Genomic DNA, 22023 nt, shown 5'->3' with positions numbered 1-22023 from the left:
ATGTGGACACTGAAGAGATGTCCCTCCACAGTACCTATGAATAACATCCTTTTGGCGTTTTTACAAGCTTACCATCGCTGTGACGTCAGCACTGAACTAGCAGTTTCCTAAAACTCTACATTGTCTGATTCACCACCCCCAACTGTTTTCAGTATGACACTGACCACTTTTGAAGGTTATTCATCAGTAGGTGACTTGGCCATCTGAGGGCAAATAATTAGTTAACAGAGGAGCAGAGGCTTTGGCAGGGCTGAAGGATACTGCAAAATATGGCAAACATGGCATGCTACGAGATCATAGACTGCTGGCCAGCTGTGTCTGTTGATGCTGTAGAAACCATTTCAAGGCCCTTCAACATATGGTTTGAATCCAGTACATCAGAGTCATACTGAGTTTTAACATCAAGTAAAGGTTTCATGTGTTTGCAAATGCGGGATTAATTAAAACACTAAAAAATACATAATAAAATACATCTTGACATGTAAAAATGCTGACACTGTACTTATGTGGCCAGTTATTTCAAAAGCACAATTCAAAGGGGGGGGGGGGGGGTTGGCTGACTGTTATACAGTAATGCAGCAACTGTTTCAAATTAAAATCTAAACAGCATTTGACAGTGGGGTTCATTGTAACTGCATCCTCCTGAGCATTTAAACTCAAGGACTTGACTGTATGATGTGGTGCTGAAGTATTTAGACACATTTTTCCACCTCTAAAAATTCTGTTCAGGTGGGAAATATTCAAGAAATCAAAGTGATTTAAATTGCATACATACATACTACCACAATTCATTTTTATCTCTCCACACAACCTCTCGCACGCACTCACACTCAGACAAACATTGACGACCTGCTACCAGTCACACATAAGTAAAACTTAATAACTGCGTCTTTAGTTTATCAAATTTGAAGGCCATTCTTTCTTCAAATGCATTATTCTGCTATTAAGGACATTACTATACTGAAAAAAATCTACCTCAAAGTAGAGAAAAGACAGAAAAACAGAAAATACTGAGAGCCATTAAGTCAAGCTGTGCAACTTCCATTAGTGAAGTATCAAACAGGGTGCTGTTCTATTCATTAACAGTATTCATTGAAGAGGATGACTGTTGTGATTCTGATTAAAGCAAACATACCCAAAATGGCACATATATGTTATCTTGTCTAACTGGGAGCATGTTAAAAACTAAGGACTAAGAACTAAGGTTCAACCCACATCTAATCCAACTAGCAGTGGCACTGTACAGAGAGGGGCAGAAAGAAACAGAAAAAAACAGGGCGGGGCAAGCTAGTGTGTGTGTGTGTGTGTGTGTGTGTGTGTGTGTGTGTGTGTGTGTGTGTGTGTATACAATCAGAGAACACAGGTGCAGGTGTGTGTGCGCGCGGGTGGGTAAAGGAAATGCAAAGTGAACAGATTACACAGGTTCGTGTGTAAATATTACAGTAAGGTGGAGAATTCAGTAAAATTAAAAAGGTGAAATGAGAAATAACCTTGTGTGAATAGGGTAGTGTGATATTTATAATAAACAACTGATATTTCAAAATTGTCAGAAACTCATGTTGAACTCATCCCCACATCATTTTTTCACTTTGCTGTGAAATGTAAAACTTCTACAACCAGGAATGGTCAGCTGATACAGTCTGGGAAAGGGCGTTGTCCATGAACCTCAGCATGTTGCTCCATCTTGTGTTACACACACACCCCCCATCCTTTGTGCACAGGGACAATAACAGTGTGTGGAAGGACAGGGGGGGCTGCGGGGCTGACGGGAAGATCTGGTTACCTTCCCAAACACTGCCATGACAACATATGGAGGAAGCTTAGTTACATGACAACAGGTCCATCTTCCTATATTTCTCTCCATGCTGTTTAGATGCCCTGGAACACTGACTGCTAAGCAGTAAACACTAACATATATGGGAGAGAGAACGCAGTATTACAGTAGAGGTACAGCTGAAATTTTATATGTGAACAAAGTCATAATATCCACTGTAAGACAAGCACAAGTGTCACATTGGCTTCAGTCATTTCATGGTGTCCAAACACAAAAATCAATGCACATATACTCTAAAAAAACTGTGTGTGTGTGTAGGAAAATAAATGTTTTATCCCTCTCTTTTATACACTGATTTACATAATGTGGGCGTACTGGGGTCAAAGATCATCCCTATCACAAATCCCTTTGAGTGAGGACTCACAATGGGCAGGAGCTGAATGCTTTTAGCCTAGTGGCAAAGGGGAGATCGGCTCCTCCCTTGATGCTGCGTTCCTCCATCCCTATACCCGTACCTCTGCTACATCCCAGTTTGAAAAGAATCATACAGCCTGCACTGTAACCTGAAGCACTTTGCATATCAGTTTTCAACCAAGAGTAAGATGAGCTGTAGAAAATAGGAGATGAAAGTGAATAAGGCAGGGAAAAAAAACCTTATTAACAAAGAGAAGGGGGAGGGGGTAAAAGCAGAACTCTGCTAGTAGTGGTTTTATTGTATCCTGGTCCATGGAAGAAACTGTGGGGCTTCTTTCAACTGTCACATTAAAAAACCCATCCGTTACGAACAGAGCTCTGTGAAGTCTCTGCATATTGGCAACGAGGGGACACTTTCCACTGGGCTGGCCAACACTCCTAAACCCAGCTAGTGTAAATAAGATTGCCACTGGCACTCGTTATGACCAGCATACAAACAAGGCTATAACATTCCAGAGAAAAGAAAACAATGAAATTAAAGACATGGAGGGAGGGCAGATTTTTGCACACTCACCAAGAGCAGCTTAGCAAAAAGTTTTCTACATTTTACTCTCACCAGCATCCAAAGTGTACATTATCTAAAAGTGTAGTTCACGCAAAGTTCATTCAGCATTAACAGAGGAGCATGGAATTATCAAGGCATTAAATCAGATTCCTTCTTTGAAAACTACAGTTGTTGTTTTCCGGTTGGGACTTAAGCCTCAAAGAGGGCTATTGTGCTGGAAGCCTAATGATTAAGTATGCAGGCGTCTGTCAAAATAACAGCAGATATCTTTTGAGTTTCTGCTGCTGGGATGCTAGCAGATATTGTGTTTCATTCTGAGCTGGAAGGCTTGGGCAAGAAGGGGATAACATGACAGCTGTAACGACTCGGGATACCAGGAGGACCTGGAAGCACAAACATTTGCCTTTCTGCCTCACTGGAATCCACATTAGGAGGTCATCAGCACTAAAGAAACCCCCAAACGTGACCCGGTGGCAGCTGTGCATGGGAGTTTACAGCCCAAATACAAACAAGGGATAGGGTGTTCAGAGAGGAATGGGTGCTGCCATGCACTTACAGTAGGACACTGACACACTACCCCTAACAGTGTACCTGGAGCAAATTAAATTACCATTTCATGACAGCCAGTTCCTTGGAACCAAGTACACATTTAATAAACAAGAGGGGATAAGGATGAGAAATGAGGCAAGTGGTAACATGAGAGACCCCATTTGCATCATAAATCAATCAGGAAAACATCACTGGGGTCATGTGATCTTACACCAAATACTGAAATGTTTGATGTTGTCCTTGCATATGTCTCACTCAATCACGCTAAGGTCTTCTGCTCAAGTAGACCAGAGGGAGCCGAGCTTTTAAGATCAATGTAACATATGGAACAGACCAAACTGAGAAGGAGTGGCGCCCAAGGGTTGGATTTTAACACAGATAGACAGCTGGTGCCGTGAGCTATGACAGCAGAGAATTCATATGGAATTCAATTCTCTTTTTATGGTTGTGGAATTGTGGGCAAATTGTGGAGCTTCTCTGGTAAGAACATTAAAGGGATTTTTTTATAGGTCTGCTAGCAGAGAGTGGGTCGTTTTAATGAGTGGCAATGTCCAGCCCCTGCTCCTCCTCACTTTAACTGCATGCCTTCTTAAAGCCCATGTTGGACCCTCGGCCACATCAGGGACATCTGGCCCCGCCATCTACAAACATGACCCTTAATGGGCAATTACAAAGTCCAGGGGCCTGGGAATATGCTTCAGTTTATAGTTCCAATGTATCCAAACTCAGAATCCTCTGTCTATCATGGCCACATTAAGTTATATGAGACAGGAGGCCCATCAGACCTAATAAGCCTTATCCTTTCCAGAGGATGGCCATTAAACTCCCCCCTACCATGCCAGCCCAGCCATCAGCTCCCAGTCTAGTAAATTAAACAAATGAATGGCGTCCTCAGTATTACAATTAAAGCATAGAATAACATCAAACTATGAGGCTCATTAAAGCTCTACTCCATCTACATTCCAGGCCGAGCCCAGGAAAACTCAATTATAAATCATTTATAAGGCAGACATCCAATGTGTGTATTTTGTTTCACCCTTTCAATGTCAGACTCATATTCAGCCTTACCATAAGCCCACATCTGAGCTTTCTTTAAGAAAGGGTGAGAGGGAGGCAGGTTACACAGAGACATTGTAGTTGCCCCTGACAACCCACAGCTTTTGCCAAGTTGAGCCCTCGTCATTTAACTTCCCCTCTTCTTCTTTTCACTCTTCCTCCCTCTTTTTTTCAGTTGGGGGTCTCCTGCTTTTATTAAGTCCCCTCCCCCTTTCGTTACAAACACAACCGTGTTATCCATGTCAAATCCATTGGAGACGGCCCGGGGAAGTCAATATGGAGCCAATAGATTCTCTGCTTTCAGTGTGCAACTCCTGCGGCAGGCGAGGCAAATACAACTGAAACTATCACGGACAGCTCGAAACAACTGTAACTTTTTTTATTAATCTAAGATTTAATCTAAAGCAAGAATATATTTTCAAGGAGAAAGCTGGCATTAAAAAAAAAAAATCTATTTCTTCACGCATTCAGTCAAAATTTATCCAGGTGTGACAGAGCCGTTCCAGTAAACTGTTTTTCTTCCTGCCAATGTCCAAGTAAATGAACAAATTTTAAAACCCCATGCTGACATGAAAAGCTGGACATGTGAAAGAAAAGAATGAATCTCTTTTCAGAGTGTTGGTGAGCTAGGAGCCACTGAAAGGGGGATTTTTGTACAAACACATTAATCTGTGTATTTTTTTTTTTTTTTTTGAAGTGCTTGAGCAAAGAGAAAATTCAAATGCGAGGCACACAGAGAGCAGAACAATCAGATGTGAAACACTTTATTCATCCCATTTCGGTTTGGATGCAAAAATAAAAATACTGATCGCAAACAATTTCTTTGCAGTGTGTGAAATATCAGCACAGGAGAGAGCACAAAGATACTGCAGAAACATACACAGTATCATGCCTTGTTTTCTGCAGCCTTTTTTAGCAATTAACACCTGCCAACAGCCTTTCACCCTCCTGTCCTGAGCCGCAGGTGTGAGGAGAGCAATGTGTGACCTGATGAAAGACACACTGCCAGTTTAGTGCCAAACAGTCATTTCCCCTCACTGATAGGCCATTCTTTATTTAGCATAGCCTAAGGAGGCATGCTTAGCTCCCACACAGGTCAACACACATCGACACCAACACTAAAAATAAACCATCACCAAAAGCATAGTCCACTGGCCACACATTAACCACAGAAAACTAGCTGGTCCCTGCTTGATATGTCAGTGAGTCCTGGAATTAAACACAGCAGACAAAGAACAGGAGAGGGAAATGACTGAACATGGCACGAAAGTATGAATCACCACCTGTGCGGCACTATTTCTCCCACTCTTCCTTCTACTCACCCAATAGCCAGAACTCTAGAAGTGACAGTGAATACTAACAACGTGAGCTAGTGTCTCCTGGGCTTCTGTACAGCAGGCACAGCGTAGAATCATAAATGAGCGACTTTGACAGAAAACACATCGGCTTATAGAAAAAAAAAAGGGGGGGGGGGGGTGAAGGATGAGCAGCATAGGAGGCAATGAATTTGGAGGTTGGGGGATTTTCGATATGACGGGGGGGTAGTTATTTGCTGGCAGCAGCAAGTCCTTTACCAACAAAGGGCCTTTCATATTTCCTGTGAACAGAGACAGAGACTCCCATTAATCCCGGGGGGAGGGCTCATCTTAGGCTTCTCCTCCGCACATAAATTACTCTTCTTATGCCCTTCCTCCCATTACTGCTCAGTGTTTACAGCATAAAGAGCAAAGAAAAAGAAAGTAAGAGAGCCAGCCACACATCCTTAATGTGTTGGGCCACTCTTAAAAACAGTTATGTCAGTCCTAACTCATAACACATGTGCCAACATTTGCTGTGCTCCAAGCCTCAGGAAGCTGTGGCAACCCTACTCTTTACATCCCTCCTCTCATTCTGTCTCTCCATGTCTCATTTCTGTCTTTCTCATATGGGAGGAGTGAAAAAGCTCTGCCCAGCTGTTGCATTTTTGAGCAGATGAAACCCGCTCTGACGGGTAGAGAACATGCCAATCCCCACTTATCCCACACAGAATGAACAGTGATGCACAGCTGTATGTGTACACATGCTTAGACCTCTTGGTGGTCTGGTGGAAGGCATGATAAGCGGCTAAGAAACCATCGTCTCCTCCGTGTGGCACACTCAGTGTGGATTTGCAAGAAGTGGAGGACAGACAGAGAGACGGTAATAAGAGTGAATGAAAGAGTATATACAGAAAAAGAATCCCTCTCATGCATGTGCCAAATATCTGGACCGCCTTATTTCAAACAGACACAAATCAATGGTAGCACAATTGCTTTTTCCAAGTGCGCAGCAAATGGCCAATAAACGAAGGCTGGGGATCAGAGGACAGGCTGAGGAGAGGCTGGACACTGCATCGGCTGTTTCATAGAATACTGTTCCAGCTGTCAGCAGGATGCAACACCTAGTGCTGCGCTCACACATACTCTTTTATTGCGTGCAGCAGCCTTGTTCATAAGGTGCTCAGCGTGAGAGCTCTCTGGTTGTTAGTTTGTCTATTCCTAAAAGCAACAACAACCACACTGTTTTCCTATGAGAATGTACTAATTGTAACTGGCAGATAATAATTTTGGATGAAACATCTCAATCTTCATGATGGGATGATTTGTCAGCATATCACTTGGGACATTCATTGACGCAGCTGTAGTTCAAGGTCCACGTCCCTTTCAATGCTATGAATAATTGGTAAAACTTAAGTCTGAAGGCATACAAATGTGGCAGCAATGCATGCTTGTACGTACTCTGTGGTCTAAAGTATCAAACACAAAAGTGGATTTCATTGTACTCTATCTTGTAACATCAAATATCTATTCCTGAAGAGCCAGAGATTGCTTCCACACATGTAACCTACTGTGTGTCATGAATCTTTCCTCTTTAGATTGGTTCTACATGTCTATGAAAAAATCCAAATTGCACAGCTTCATCTTATTACATTTCAAAAGCCATGTATAGCCATGTCGGCAGTCAAAAAGAAAGAAATTTGATATACAGCGTTATGGCTCATGAATAAATATTATCTCTTCACCAACTACCCAATCTTTCAGTACATGTACAAAAGAACAATGTGTCCCAGTGTTTGCTCACATCAGTCACTTTTCACAGATTAAGCTTGGTAACAAAGCCTTGTTTGTGTCTTTTGACCTCAGCTCTCCCAGACAACACATTCTTGGTAGGACAGAGAGGAAACATTCAAACGGGTTCACCACAGTTGTTTTTTCAGCTATTTATCTAATAAGATTCCCTATAGAAGACAAGTTGTGTCAGTTTGTATGTGTGTGTGTGTGTGTGTGTGTGTATTGGCGAGGTGGGGGAGTTGCTTTAAACAAACATTAAGCACTGAAGTAATAATACTATGTCAAAATGATGGTTTATGTTCTTGGCAAGGCACCCACAACATATTTTATTTAGAAGTACTCTCAGCTGAAGAAGTTCTCTGTTGACTGGTTAGATGATTTCTTAAGTTTATCTATTAGCTGATTAAATTGCAAAATTTGTCAAAATGGCTCCCACACGCTAATCTCATTAAAAGATTCCTTATGTTCCAGGGATGAATCACGGCTAATGGCTCATTCTTCACCAAACAAAATCTAAACAGCTGAAAAATGACTAATAGACTACAAACGGCAGCTGTACTGTTCACTGTTCACACCCAAAGTTATTACTGACAGCTTCATATATAAGATAATCGTTTATACAGCGTATATATTTATATGAAAAGTATAGGTTAAATGTAACTCATGTCATTATCCAACACTAACACCTCTAACTAAAGAGGCAGAGCAGACCACGTCCAGAGCAGAAATGTCGCCGCCACAAACTTCATGAAGCGTTTCTTTCAGCTTGAATTGATTGCTCAGACAACCATAGGTGTGATTTTATCCATCAGGTTGTGCTAAACTGACAGTGACTACATGTGCTTTTCCTCCTGACAAATTTAGTGCCTTAAGGAAAGCACTCAGTGTAAAGTGCACCATTTGGTCCCAGACCACAAAATGGTTCACAGTGGGAGAACCATTTTGAAGAGTGGAAAGGCAGCATCTGGGTGAGGATGTGTCCTCCATCTGTAATAAAGGTTCTTCTGATCAGGACTGCCAGGACTGATCACTGATTACTGGAACCAGTACCAGTCGATGCAGATCATAGGTCAAAATGTTATTCCTTTACTGTATTATTATTATGATATTATTTTTGATGGCATGATAAAAAACACCAGTAAAATAGTGAGGAAAAAACTATTTATTTTATCCAAACCAAAGAAACAGCTTTAAAACAAAATGAAAACATATTTGAAGAAGAAGAAAAAAACGGAAGTAAGAAAAAAAAAACACAGGACACAATTTAATGACGCAAACACATTTGACATTTGGGCAAAATTTCTGTTTCAGTCTTAGTGTTGAGGTCTTTGTGCCTTGAAGCCACTATTCACTGCTTGTACATGGTTACTTTTATTTCTGACAGACGCTTGGTAAATTGTACAATAATGTAAGATGTTTCTAACTCCAAATTCAAAGTACTTTTACCTCCAAACCGTACCCGACTTAAGTACTTCAGTACATTTACTTAGTGTTAACTTGTTGTGTTCTCACATTAAACTGCACTCAGTCTTGCTGTGGTCAGCTATTAACGCCATTAGGTGTTAGCTTCCTTAATCAAACACACCATAGGACTCACCAGCTGTTCACAGTTAACTAGCTCTCCTACTTACAACTTCTTTACGGATTTGCCATGTCCTCTTGTTTTAACCAGCTAAACATTATTGGAAGGTCTTACCAGCAAGCCATTTGAGACTGAGAGGATAGATAGTGACACTGGAACATTTCAGAGTTGCTAGTCTAACTGTGGTAACAGCATGAGAAGACATGATCCATGGTGAAAGTCTGTTCGTACCAAACACATTTTTCGTAGTCTGGTTGGCTAAGAATTCTGTTGAGGACAACATGCCAGCGGGCAAAGATTATGTCTATTTTCCCATCTTGTACATACTGTACATTTCGAGAAACAGTCCACCTGAGCGAGCAAATAAGCCCCTCATCACACAAGCATGCACTGCATTTATAAACAGCACTCTCAAGCACGCAAAATTCGCATGCATTAGTCCTTTTAGCTCATCCTCTGGCTATCTCGTTGCAAATAAACAAACACTTGAAAAATTCAACAAGCTCCTCTAAATTAATACCACAGAGGAGGATAGCTGAAGCAGCATCAGTGATCCTGCCCTGGCTCTTGCTCTCTAAATGAGGTTATCGCTAAGCCCATCTGAAATATCTGAGGTGTATATGAATCAAACAATGGTACAATATTAAAAATGTCCTTTAAGTTGGACCTGGCTAGAGACATCCTCTAATAACAAAAACATATTCATGGTACAAGTTCTCTGTTTTCATCTATTGCTTATTTCCATTGGGATGTGATTGTGGTCTTATGTACAAACAATGCATCAGGCAGAGATAAGCTTCTCCAGAGTCAATAAAAATGGTTTTAGTTGAACCCCATAAGGGACCGGGTATGATTATAAACACAAGAAGTGGAGCTGGAAAAATAACATCATAGCATGTTGATCCAATATAAATGCATGCCTCCCTTGCCTCCCACCAGGTTTTACAGACTGGGAGCTCTGAGGGAGGACTGGGCTTAAACAACATGTGCTCCATATACCCTGTCCATGGCTCTGTTTCACTACAGTCCACATTCTTTGCATGCTTCATTTTATTCAAATGGTTTTCTGCTTGTTTCGGTTTTCCTTCTTTGTCTTACAGCTGGAAATGTGCAAGTAAATCACAAGCAGAACCACAAAGACAAAAAGATTTGTGAGTGAAATAAAATTGCCAGAGTCTTGTCAAGCAGTTCAAATCGTCTTTGCACAAAAACTCTGATTAGGGATTCTGAGTCCGCAAAATCCTTCATCTGATAATAATGACCTCAGTTCAAGATGTGCTGCTGTAATGTGTTTTGCGCTCCAAGTGTTAATGCTTCAGGCATTTCACGCATTGCACCCTGATCTCTGCCAGACGCATTCAGGGAAGCATTATGATTCAGTGTGACTCCTGCTGTATGTGCTCTCAATTTCTACTTTGGCAGAAGACAATTGGTCAAACACTGTAAAAAAAGTAATGATTTAAATGAAAGAGAAAACTGGAGGATAAAGTTGCTCCCTAGCTTTGATTCAAAGCCCAGCTCTTTAATAAGCCCAATCCATTTTCCTCCTGGGTCTGGCTCCCTCTATCACTAGTGACAGGCGTGAAAGGTCAATAACCTTGGCTCATAGCCCTCATATGGTTAGCAATGCCATAAATTAATGGTTGAGGCCGTTATTCCAAACTCTTCAAGTCAGCCGAAGGAAGCTTATCTTCTACAAAGGTCACAGTGCTTAGATCACTTAGTGTGAGAGTGAAGGGCTGACACAGGGCCTATATAAGATTGAGTGTATTGCACTCTGGTGCAATCAGATGGAAGCTAGGTGGGATGCTGGTAAGAATTTTGAAACTCGTTTCTGTTGTCGAGTTTGTAGTGTGCATTGTCTTTGGACAAAAGACAGAACAAAAAAATCTTGGCATGTGGCATGTCTATCACGTTTCAGGAAAAATGTTATAACTTTAATGAGCACTATTCTTGACTGCGACATTCAAGCAAATCAAAAACTTTCTGGAATGAGGAAAGGACATGTATAATTTGCTTTATTTATTATGGTTAAGAAAAAGACAGTAATGCTTGTGCACGGTAATATATTGCAACAGTCCTCCCATAAATACAGCCTTGAAAGATTCTGTTGAGACTACTTTTTCTCCTCCAAACACCAGGAGATTAGTTCCCTCAGGCAGCAGGGATTTCATCACATTGAACAAATGTGTTACCTTTTAGTGCTGCAACCAGAAATTTCTACCAATGTGTTATTGACCATGATCATCCACATCTTATAATCTTGAATGTATTGAAAGGAATGTGGTATTGATTTAGTTTTAAATATGTTTCTGTCAAAACTGATTTGGACTCCATACATGCATTTCCTTTACCTCACCATAACCAGCGGGGTTTCCTTGTTTATGACTCATGTGATGGCAATTTGCAATTTCGGGCGGAATGAGCGAGTGCTTGGCTTAATGCAACTGATCTCCCGCTAACCCAGTCACTGAAAAATCACTGTCATGTATGAATGACATTTGCCTGTTATTAACGTAAATATTAATTTTAATACAATTAATCATGCAGGTCTGATGGACAGCGGCGTCGACCTCAGAGCCTCACACAAGCATATTCTACCTGCTTAGGATAAAATGCCAGAGGGCAAAAGAAAAGCACTGGGAAGGTTAAGACACCCAGACAGTTCAACTGGAACTTGGAATAAACTGTTACATTTCTCAGGTGGTAAGAAGGAAGTTCTAATATTCCAGATTTCTGATATTCTGATTTCATTTTAATGTGATTACAACTTGAGGCAGACAGTCATTTACAACAAGAGAAATCCTAATCAAAACACACATTCCTACTGATATTCCATATGCATTTGTCTTACTAACCCCAGTGGTGCCAATTTGTCTATCACACAAGGTTATTTTACAAAAGCTAGAATCAACATGCTCCGAGAAATTAGCAGACCTTTATCTTGTAGCAGCAGTTACACCCTTCAGTAAGGCTCTACCCCCCTCCAGCCCTTGTCCTGCTGAGCAGGCACTGCTACAGGAAATAAAGTGGCGACATGCTGCACGCTCTTTAATGCCTCAGTAAATATCGACAGAGGCAGAGATAATATAAACTCAGACAAGGCTGGCCGCAGAGCGATATGTTGCTCACAGCCATAGTGTGTGCTCAAATGGAGGCCAGAAATTGCTGCAGGTCAATCATAATATCCATGTGGTGATGGCAGACACTGGTGTCAGCAAAGCCTGGTGGCGTAGATGATTTGAGACAAGGAACACAGTGGGCTACATATGCTCATCTGATGAGCCAACAGTTTGGGAGAAAGATTCCCATTCACTACTCCAATCGGGATTAAACTACCTGATTTTTTCACTATACATTCAAGTAATAACAGCAGTCAAGTTATTTTTGTAAGACAAGCCATAGTTCACTGCAATGACATGAGCAATCAGTGGGACTTCATTCATATCCTGTCTCAGGCACACCAAGCACAAAAAAACTATTAAAAAAAACACTAAAATTGCACATCATACTTTTGATGAGGTTATGAAGCAGCCATGGTCAGTCCAAAGACAAACTTAGTTGTCGAATAAAGGACTAAATGCTGCAGTGGTAGTACTGTCCTTGCGTTACTCAATTAAGTCACATCAATCACTGTATAGTCAAGGGAGCTCCTCCATCTTAAAGCTCACATGCAGCAGGGGGGGAAGGGAGCGGTGGAGGTGATAGAGGGTTGGATAAATGGAGAAGGAATTGTCACAGGATACGGCCTAGCGACTCATCAGAGCCTAGTGTCCAGAGAGGCGCTGGTGCGGTGAAATTGAAGCCTCCGCTGGAACACAATAGTTGGCGTTGCCCGCAGGAGGTGGACGTCTCTTCCCAGGCAGGATATTGGCCTTTGTGAACATGGCGACAATATCTGGGTCAATTAGCGTGTCCCTGCTTCAAATTTCTCTTTTGTTGTCAGAGGAATAATAGTGGGACAATTCATGTAGTCTCTTGAACACAGCATGAGGTTTGGAAATGTAAGCCATGTGTGTCACTCACATACAGAAAAAGGCTAAACACAAGGCTAGTTCTCTTTTCTATTTTCTGCATTTCCTCAAACCATCTCATTAATATATTCATTTGAGTATTAGCTTCCCTGTTTGACCCTGTGCACAAAGACGGTGTGTCTGCCGTCTGTCTGTCATCCAGTGCCGTTGAATTTACAACCAGCCAGCCAGTGAATGCACTCTTGTCTAACAGCAACAAAGCTGAGGGCTAAACGAAGCTAAATGTACTGCCTTACAAGTAAAAGATTTAAAAAGAGGGAGAAAGTAGTTGGGGACCGGGAGTGGCTTCTCCTCACATACCTGCTGCTGGAAAATGTGACGCTGAGGCTCTCTATACTCTCATCTACCTTAATCTGAGAAAAACAAGCATGGCAGAGAGAAGAACTGGGGGCAAAATGGAATGGGGCTGTTGCACAATAAACAGCTGGGGCAACACGGCAAACAGAGCTTTCTTTGTAGACAGGATCTGTGAAAGAGATATGGAGTTGTTTGCTCTAGCAGCCAAAAAAGGCTGTTCCACAGAAGAAAAATGGCACTGGAATCCACAAATCAGTACCTAGAAAAGTAAACAGTCCACTCCATAGTGCTGATGTATTGTGTTCTAGGTGCAAGCTGGCATTTTCTTTTCCACACGGCTTCTAGGATTTCACTTGTGAAAAATAACACTACCCCAGTTATAAGAAGGCATATATGCAGAAAGTCAGGTCAATACAGCTATTTATACACAACCTCATTAAACAGCAGGGTCATCTTATGCACTTCCTGTGTGTTCTTCACATTAAATAAAGCACATCATAACCAGTTTGCCAGACTGCGCCACAATACAATCCCTAAGAAAGATCCCTGCACCCTCTCATGTTATGACAAACGCAGAAGGATTGTTTTAGAAGAATAAATAAATCTTTTCTCTTTTGACAGTCTTTTAGATGGAAGAACACATCAATTTTAAAACCCGAGTAATATGGCATCATGGACGGTGGGGCCCAGGTGTGATCTAGAACCAAATAACCTATAAAACCCTTCTAACCTTCACATGACTGTGTGAGAGAGAGAGAGAGAGAGAGGTGCAGTGAATGGTCTGCTTGTCAGACCTGTATGCAGGCCCTGCTGATCATGATAAAGACAATGAAATTTTCATTTAGCAAATCCGGTTACATGCAAACTTGCGAAAAACAAATGATAATGTACATTCAACACAGATTACAGCATGGTCTGACTGATTGATTTTGAGTCAAATCAAGTTGACAGAGGAAGTCGAGATCAATCAGCATTTATCGATGGCCAGTTATATAGAAGTCTCTGCTGCCAGGAGCCTGTACACTTCTAAGACTCGTCTGGCTTGGACGAGCTAATTATATGCAAAGGACAAATCCAACACACACTCACACAGGCACAAGAGAGAGACACCTGAACTACTGCCCAGTGTCAGAGCCACACTGTGCTGGGTGCCACTAGCAGGGGGCAGGGTCTGTAGCTGATAAGAGCGATATGAACAGAGCTGATGAGAAGTCATCAGAATCATGTTAGTCCTCTACAAAATACCTTATCTATATTTAGGCATTGTTCAAGTACCTGTCTGCCTCCAGATATGTAGGGATTATTTTCAGACTACCCTTAGGTTAGTTTAAAAAATTTAAACTTAAATTTAAAAAATTTAGAGCCTAAAAAGGTCAGACTTAGTATGTCCTATAATCTCATGCCACTCAGCAGGCTCAGAAAGCACACTCACAAATTAGCCACAGATGGGTGCACTTGCTTTAATATGCTAACATTGTTATTTCATTTTTACGAGATAGCCTTAGGACTGCAACGGAGCTGTGATCTTTTGACAAATGGCTCTGGCGGCCCTACCACTAGCACTCGACCAACTCAGCTTCCTTGTTATACTGTAGGCAAACCGCATCAAAGGTTACTTTCTGAAACCACATACTGCCAAGATTCAATCTGCCGTCACAATATGTGGTGGTTATCTAGGCCATGGCGTTCCCAGAAAAAAAAAAGGACAGTGAAGGGGGGGGAATAAATATATGCAGGCTGATAACAATAAAGAATAAAACAAATTCAAGCCTGATGCACCAGCGATGCTTTAGCGGGGAATTGGAGCGCAGCCTTCATTACAACATATTGATCACTGCAAACAAAGACCCTGAATTTATTGATCCACTTCCAGAAAAAAAGCAGGGGGATGGGGGCAATGAACTGCTCTTACAAACTACAGTGAAACTGCTGCCTTAGCTTATAAAAAGAAAGGAGTGCTGGAGTTTGAAACCCCACCAAAAAGACATAAAGATGGTCTTGGGGTTGCTCTTGATACCCCACAATGACAAAAAGTATGCATGAAACATGCAGCAGCCACTATACAGTTAAAGAAAAAGAGCTTCACGGGGTCTTATGTTGCTCTTCATTTTTCTCATCTGCTGCGTTATGGCTCCTCTGTGCTCAAGGATCTCATCTCGAACAGGGATTTGAATATTAAGAAAGTCATGTTTGGCTATTGAATTATTCAGCATTGGCACAGACATCAATTCAGACCTCATACACCTCAAACATAAAGATCTGAACAGCAGGCGCTCTTTTTCTGACACTGTGGGCTTCAGCAGATATTCTGTTACAGGCTATTCCTCAAAGTTATCAACCTATACTGAATATTTTAATAAGCAACAGAGCAACATAAAATTGAAATTCTGCAATGTTCCAGAGACAGCCTTTTATGGTACCTGGCCCGTCCCAAAAGAGCCACAATCATTATTTACTGTCCATCATACTGCTGGAGGAAAAATACTCAAAAACAAAAAGAACTTGCTACCCCTGAAAACTTGCATTTTCAAAATTTGCCTACGTCCTTCTGAAGTGATGAATGATCGACCATGTAGGTCAAAACAACATGAGGTAGGGGTGCAGTGCATTTGTGACCTCCCTGGTGATGGGTCAGGACCTCTTTTGCTGGTTTTTCATTCATTTACACCTCACCAGAAAACCCCCACCAGCTTCATCCCCAGTCCGTGGGCAGGAAAAAAATGCTGCTGAGCATTTGGCCCAGTTTACATCAGAGGGTGAGCAGGGTCACGTCTTGCCAAACACTGGGGCCCCTTAAACACATCTGAGTGGCCCCAGCTGTACCCAGGGCGATCAAAATCTTAACAGAGCGCAGAGAACCAGAACAACATAAAAATGGGTTCAGTCGCTGCAAAATTCAGGATTTCGCAAAAACAATGTTTTTCTAGTCAAAAGGGTCAAATTTAGTTTGTTAAAAAGCTTTGACTTAAACAAACACAGCAAAGAGAGGTAATTATACTTAGTGATGGATTAACTGAAAATTCTAAGATCTATAAAGTGCTTTCCAGGTAATGTTCTCAGTGCTGACATTGACATTAATTGCTTCAATCACATCACTAAACTGGTCAACTGTAAATCCCACTCCCCAAACTCATCCCTGGAGGAGGCTCAGTGGACCCTGGTAACACGCCACATTTAAAACACTTGAACCAAGGCTAAAGCATACTTCCCTTTCATCACCAGCGCACACATAATTGTAAAGAAAAGGAACTAAAAACACAGGGCTGTGGGGTGGGGGAATGAAAAATGAAAGCAGAATAGATGGTTGGGGGTAGGGATGGCAGAACATCAGCATAAGAGTGTGTATTAAGCTCAATTAGGCTTTTGGGCTTTTCATTAACCCAGTTTTTAGGGAGGGAAACCTCTGCTGAATAATGCTGCGACTGACTCATTTTTGCAACCCTGCTTTAAAGGCATCATCTGGAAAAACTGCACAATGTGTGTCAGCTCTCCAAAGCCACCGGAATTACATTAGACACCCAGGGGCAAACCACCCACAGTCTACCTGAAATTAAATGCAATTTAGTAAAACAATTATCTTTAACAAGCAACTGAACAAGATGAGAGGAAATGCTGCGAAAACATCTAAAGGTGCTTTAGTCTGTATGATGGCCTCATAATTGATAACCATGTTTGGTTGTTTCTCTCCAATAAGTATAAAACCAGGGCAAATATTCCAACATTAAAAGCAAGGTTATATAGACCCCAAAGAGTCAACACTTGCTTTTGCATCTGCAAACAGTGAATCTAACTTTTCTTTAACTGATCGTTGGAGAGGAGCTCTTATAGAAGAATAACTGTCCTTCTTGGCAACTTCCAATGCTCCTCGGCCAAGCAACTTTGAAGTAATGCATTTTAACAAATCTATTGAAAATCGATGGGGCATCACTTGGCTAGCAAACAGTTAAAGTCTAGTTTATGCCCCCCAGGAATGTGATTAAATCTTACAAACAAATAGCTATGTTAACTGGTTGGCCACAATTGCCATCATCAAATCCACAGGATGTCTTTAATTTGGAGCATACAATGTCAGCTGTTTACATGTGAACTGCCACCATTTCCAGGTTTTATAGTTCTCAGGATGTGTATTCTCTTAATCACTAACAACAAAGAGACTCCAATTAGTTGTGACAAAGATATCTAACAGCTCACACTGGCTGTGTTTCTTGCACATGCTGAGGTCAAAAGCAATACAATATGAGCAAAGGAGGACTCATATTACTGACACCGTACACAATGGTGTGATGGTATTTCAAAGACATTCAATCAGATCCTATTTCAGATAAGCTCAATGCCAACCAGTAACTTTATGCATACTAGAATTAGCTGTCTGGGTTATTTATAACATGACAATAGCTATGTGTTCTATTTTAATCTGTTCGGGCTTTCGGGTATGGTTAATAAAATGACTTCAACAAGATTCCCTCAATACCTTTCTATTCATTATTTAAGGCCTTTCAGCGCACAATTGACTAAGTTAATGAAATGCAAGGAAATGTAAAGCATTAGCCTGCTGCAAGCAGCTATAGAACCATCGATTTGGGGGGTAAAAGAAGGTCCTGGTAAAAAACAATATCCTAAAACAGCATGGTGAAAGCAACGTTGAAAAACTTTGGGCATACTCTCCACACTGTGGGGGCTTTGTCTTTCAAAACATGCCACAGGAGCTTTTCATTAGAGAATGCTGTTTCATTAACATCATCCCACGCTGCTGAGCCCTGCTGCATTACAATGACACAGGAGTGCCCCTCTATGTCAAGGAAATCTCCACAGAGCAACAGCTCCATGGGGGAGGGGAAGGTGGAGAAAAGAGGAGAGGGGGTAGTACTGGGAGGTAGGTGGGGGGGGGGGCAAACAAAAGGGAACCTGATTACCCCCAGTCACGGCTCATCCACAAGCCAACAGAGGGAAATCCATCACCTGCAGGATCAAACAGAAACTTGTGCACAAGGTAAAGCCCAGTGAAAGCTGTACCCACCCACCTAAGCACTCTCTTCCCTTTCTCCCTTCTTGTTTCGTCATTGCTACCTCTCCCACCCACTGTTCTGACTCACACCAACGGTAGTGTGTAAGTTTTAGGCACACACTGTGAAATCCAACACAAGTGAGAATGTTTTCTGGTCCAAATGACCTCAAGGCTCTATCATCTCTAATGGCACACTGGTGATATATTCCAGTATTACTGCCGTCTGTAGGCCTGTGTACAGTTTCACAGTAGCTGCATCCTCATTTTGCCTATATTAAACTCCAAAGAGGAAGCATTGGTCATGCCTGTTGCAGTGTAATGTACTACTGCAAAAAGAAATCATTATTTTTCACTTTCTTGTTTCCATCAGGTTATACGTTAGAAAAAAAAATACAAACCTACCACAGCTGGGTTTCTCACATTATCACAATTGTGAAAAAACATTTTGAAATATACTAAATTGCTGTTATTAGTCACAGAGTGGGCTTATGAGTGTACCAGTCAATTTTAGACACATTACTATTAGTCTACCAGAAACCTTCACACAAAAGCATTTGAAAAAACAGACACTCCTTCCTGCATATGGTTTAAATCTGAACTGAACTGTTATTAAATTAGGACAATGCAAATGCAAAATAATGGCATATGAATTAATAGGCTAGTAGCTAGGCTATTTGCTTGATTAAAGTTGCATAAGTATTCAAATCTCTGCGTAATTGATTTTTATTCATTGCAACAAAATGAGCCCCAAGCACAATCAACAAAGTTTTCCTAATTTAATGATAAAGCCAGCCAGTTAATGTAAGTCTCAACAAAATGTAAAATATAAAAACACTAACCATTTTAGTCATAATAGATATTGTAGCATTTAAGAAGCGATCTGCTTATGCTCATGTCTGCTTTAAAGGAAACAACAGCATGAAAGTAAAATAGACGGGAGCTATATAAAGTTGAACCACATTTGAGCTGGTTTACAAGGCAAACTACACGGCTTGCAATACCACACAGCTACACTGAACCTAATTGTTTAAATATGTCAGGCTTGTTCTGATCCTCCCTAAAATGTAACACATGGAGGAAAACCCGTACAACTCGTATGCATGCCAACACACATACACTCAAACACAACCATAACAAGCATCCAGCACGGAAAAGAACTAGAAATATGTCACAACTTACCGTTGAAAAGGGGCTGTCCTTTCTCTGCGATATCTGGCACCACAACCTTGTATACATCTTCAGCGAAGCCAGGCTTGCATGGTGGGGTGCCCCTGCCCTCTGCTGCAATCTGTGATGGTGGGGGGGTGGGGGGGAAGGAGGTGTAACAATGAGTCATAAATCAACCTTCAAAAATGCACTCTGTTGCCTCCAAAAACCTCTTGGTCACGTTCTGAAGTCCCCACAGTTGTACAAAAGCATCTGTTGTTTTTATAGCAGGGACTGCAATTAGGATAATGAGGCCAAAAGGGTTAAGCATTAGCCAAAAAGCATGGCTGGGCAAGAACAAGCTCCATTTGTCCCCCTGGAGGGGCCCAGGCTCAGGGAAGGGTTATGACCAACTCTCTCAGTCGGCCCCTCTGATCAACACACTACTTTGGACAAACACTCCACTCTGAAGTACAGGAACAAGGGAATAAAAAGTAAATGTTAACAGTTCACTGTTGTCTGTTGTGGGGATAAACATACCTGTGTAAATGTCTGAAAAAAAAAAGAAATAACTGCCGATGTCTAAAGAAACTGTGATCAATATAGTGCTTTTCTGCCTCGTTTTGAGAAGGAAAACGCTGCGCTCAGGGTGTCAACACAAAAGATTTAGGGAATAATGGGGGATGTTGCAAAGAAAAGAAAATCGCTGGGGCTGGTGTTTCCACCGAGAATAAATTTATCAGGAGAGCAGGAAATCACTGACAGTGAGAAATCAAAAGCAGAGCATAACTGAAGAAAATGCTCTGGTGTCCCGGCATGTCCAAATGCACTACATCACACAACCCCAGCATTGATTCAGCTCCTAGGGACAAGAGGCCTGGCCCTCTTTCTTTGCATGAAAAGAATGTAAAACGAGAGGAGTCCTGCTGAAAAAGAGCATTGTGGGTATCCGTGCCACTTGCCATTCTTAATCAGAAGAATTTAAATGAAAAATGCTTGCAGACTGAGGAGGGGGAGGAGGGAGGAGCAGAGCCGGAATTCTAGCACGTTACAGGAACGGCACCAGCACGTACATTTCTAGTAATAAGTGTTAACACAGACGCCGATCATTCGCAGCAACTATTTCACCTCTTAAAAAAACGTTGCATTTAACTGTTTGGCTTCTATTCTCTCCCTGTTCTTTCTCTTAAGGACACAGCTTTCACTGAGTAGCCACATACTCAGGAGATTAAATTATTTCCACAAAAACACAGTTTACAACGTTGCGGTTCGACAACTATCATGTGCTCAGCCTATACATAGACTCTACTGCCACAATATTTTACAGTAGGCTACTTTTCATTGTTGCTCGTAACAGCCAGGGGACAGGGACACGCTGCAGTAATCTACATAAATATTAATCCTAAACTAAATATAACCAAGAAAGAACTGGGATGATGTGGGCCTGTGTCGCACAACTTCCAGACAATCAAAGATTCAGCTATTTGAACTCTTAAACCGGGTTACGCCAGCGCAATTTTGGATTCTTTCGACTGAGACAATTAATTTGAACGTGCGTAGTTTGTTGAAGAAACAGTTAGCATCTCGCGGGTATAAAGTAAGAAAAAAAGCCAGTAACATAAGTGGCGTAAGTATTACAATTAAAGCCAGTGCTAGACTCACTTTATGGTCAATTTTAGGTACATTCATGGCATTCTTTCCAAACTGCATGCCTTGTAAAGTGCCTGTCGGGCGGCTAGCGTGCTCGACCGGGCTCGTAACTTAAACAGCATCGCTACGGAACAACAAGCCCCTAAACTGTCCGGTTTAACTCCACTCGAAACCGCTCAGAAATTACATTACCTGCAGTCCTGCCAAGACCGCCAGCAGAAACAGACCGCTGCCCTCGTGTAGTAAGTACATTGGTACGATCGCGACTGATTAATTTCCTCCTTCGGAATCCGTGTGTAAAAAAAAAAAAAAACGAAGAAGAAGAAATGATGAAAAATAAAAAAAAAAAGAATATCCGTCTGGTTCAAGTGTGGCCGCGGTGAGAAAGGTCCCTCTACGACAAAGGCAGCAGGAGCGGTGGCGGCGGTGGCAGCATGTAGCAGCCTCCTCCTCTATCTATCCAGTCAATACTGAGGGAGAGCAGTGCCTGGTACTGAGGCTGCTGCTCCCTCCCATCCAGTCCCACACAAAAACAAAAAGAGCCCCAGCCGCTAGTCTATAAACCGCCTATCTCAGTGTCTCTCCCTACTGGTCACACTGCCAATTTCACTGCCAGGACGCGAGCAGGTCCCCTATGTCATGAGTATTATAATACTCACACAATATTCAAGCGGGTCAATAGTTACGTTCACAGTGTATGGTACTCAGTGTTGCGTTTACGGTGGTCTTAATAAATGTGTATATTTTTTTGTCTTCTAGTTTGCTGTTGCAGACTATGAGGCCTATTAGTAATGTAGCAATGTAAAATACTGTTACAACTAAAAGAAAATATTACCGAAGTAAAAGCGTGAAATCATGACCA

General features: G+C 41.7%; 1 protein-coding gene across 1 annotated transcript in view; it reads right to left on the bottom strand.

The window, feature by feature from the left end:
* cdh2 (cadherin 2, type 1, N-cadherin (neuronal)) overlaps window positions 1-21701 on the bottom strand; it is a 56258-nt gene extending 34557 nt beyond the window's left edge. Inside the window, exons 1-2 of the mRNA XM_046407593.1 lie at window positions 21354-21701; window positions 19545-19653 (exon numbers count right to left, since the gene is read on the bottom strand). Coding sequence (XP_046263549.1) covers window positions 19545-19653; window positions 21354-21413 — 169 coding nt within the window. The 5' untranslated portion in view covers window positions 21414-21701. The remainder of the gene's footprint in view (window positions 1-19544; window positions 19654-21353) is intronic.
* Between the last annotated feature and the right edge of the window lie 322 nt (window positions 21702-22023).

Source organism: Scatophagus argus, chromosome 13 (genome assembly GCF_020382885.2).
Source record: "Scatophagus argus isolate fScaArg1 chromosome 13, fScaArg1.pri, whole genome shotgun sequence".
Lineage (NCBI taxonomy): Eukaryota > Metazoa > Chordata > Actinopteri > Scatophagidae > Scatophagus > Scatophagus argus.
The sequence above is the reverse complement of the archived record's forward strand: the minus strand, read 5'-3'. Positions and strand labels throughout refer to the sequence as shown.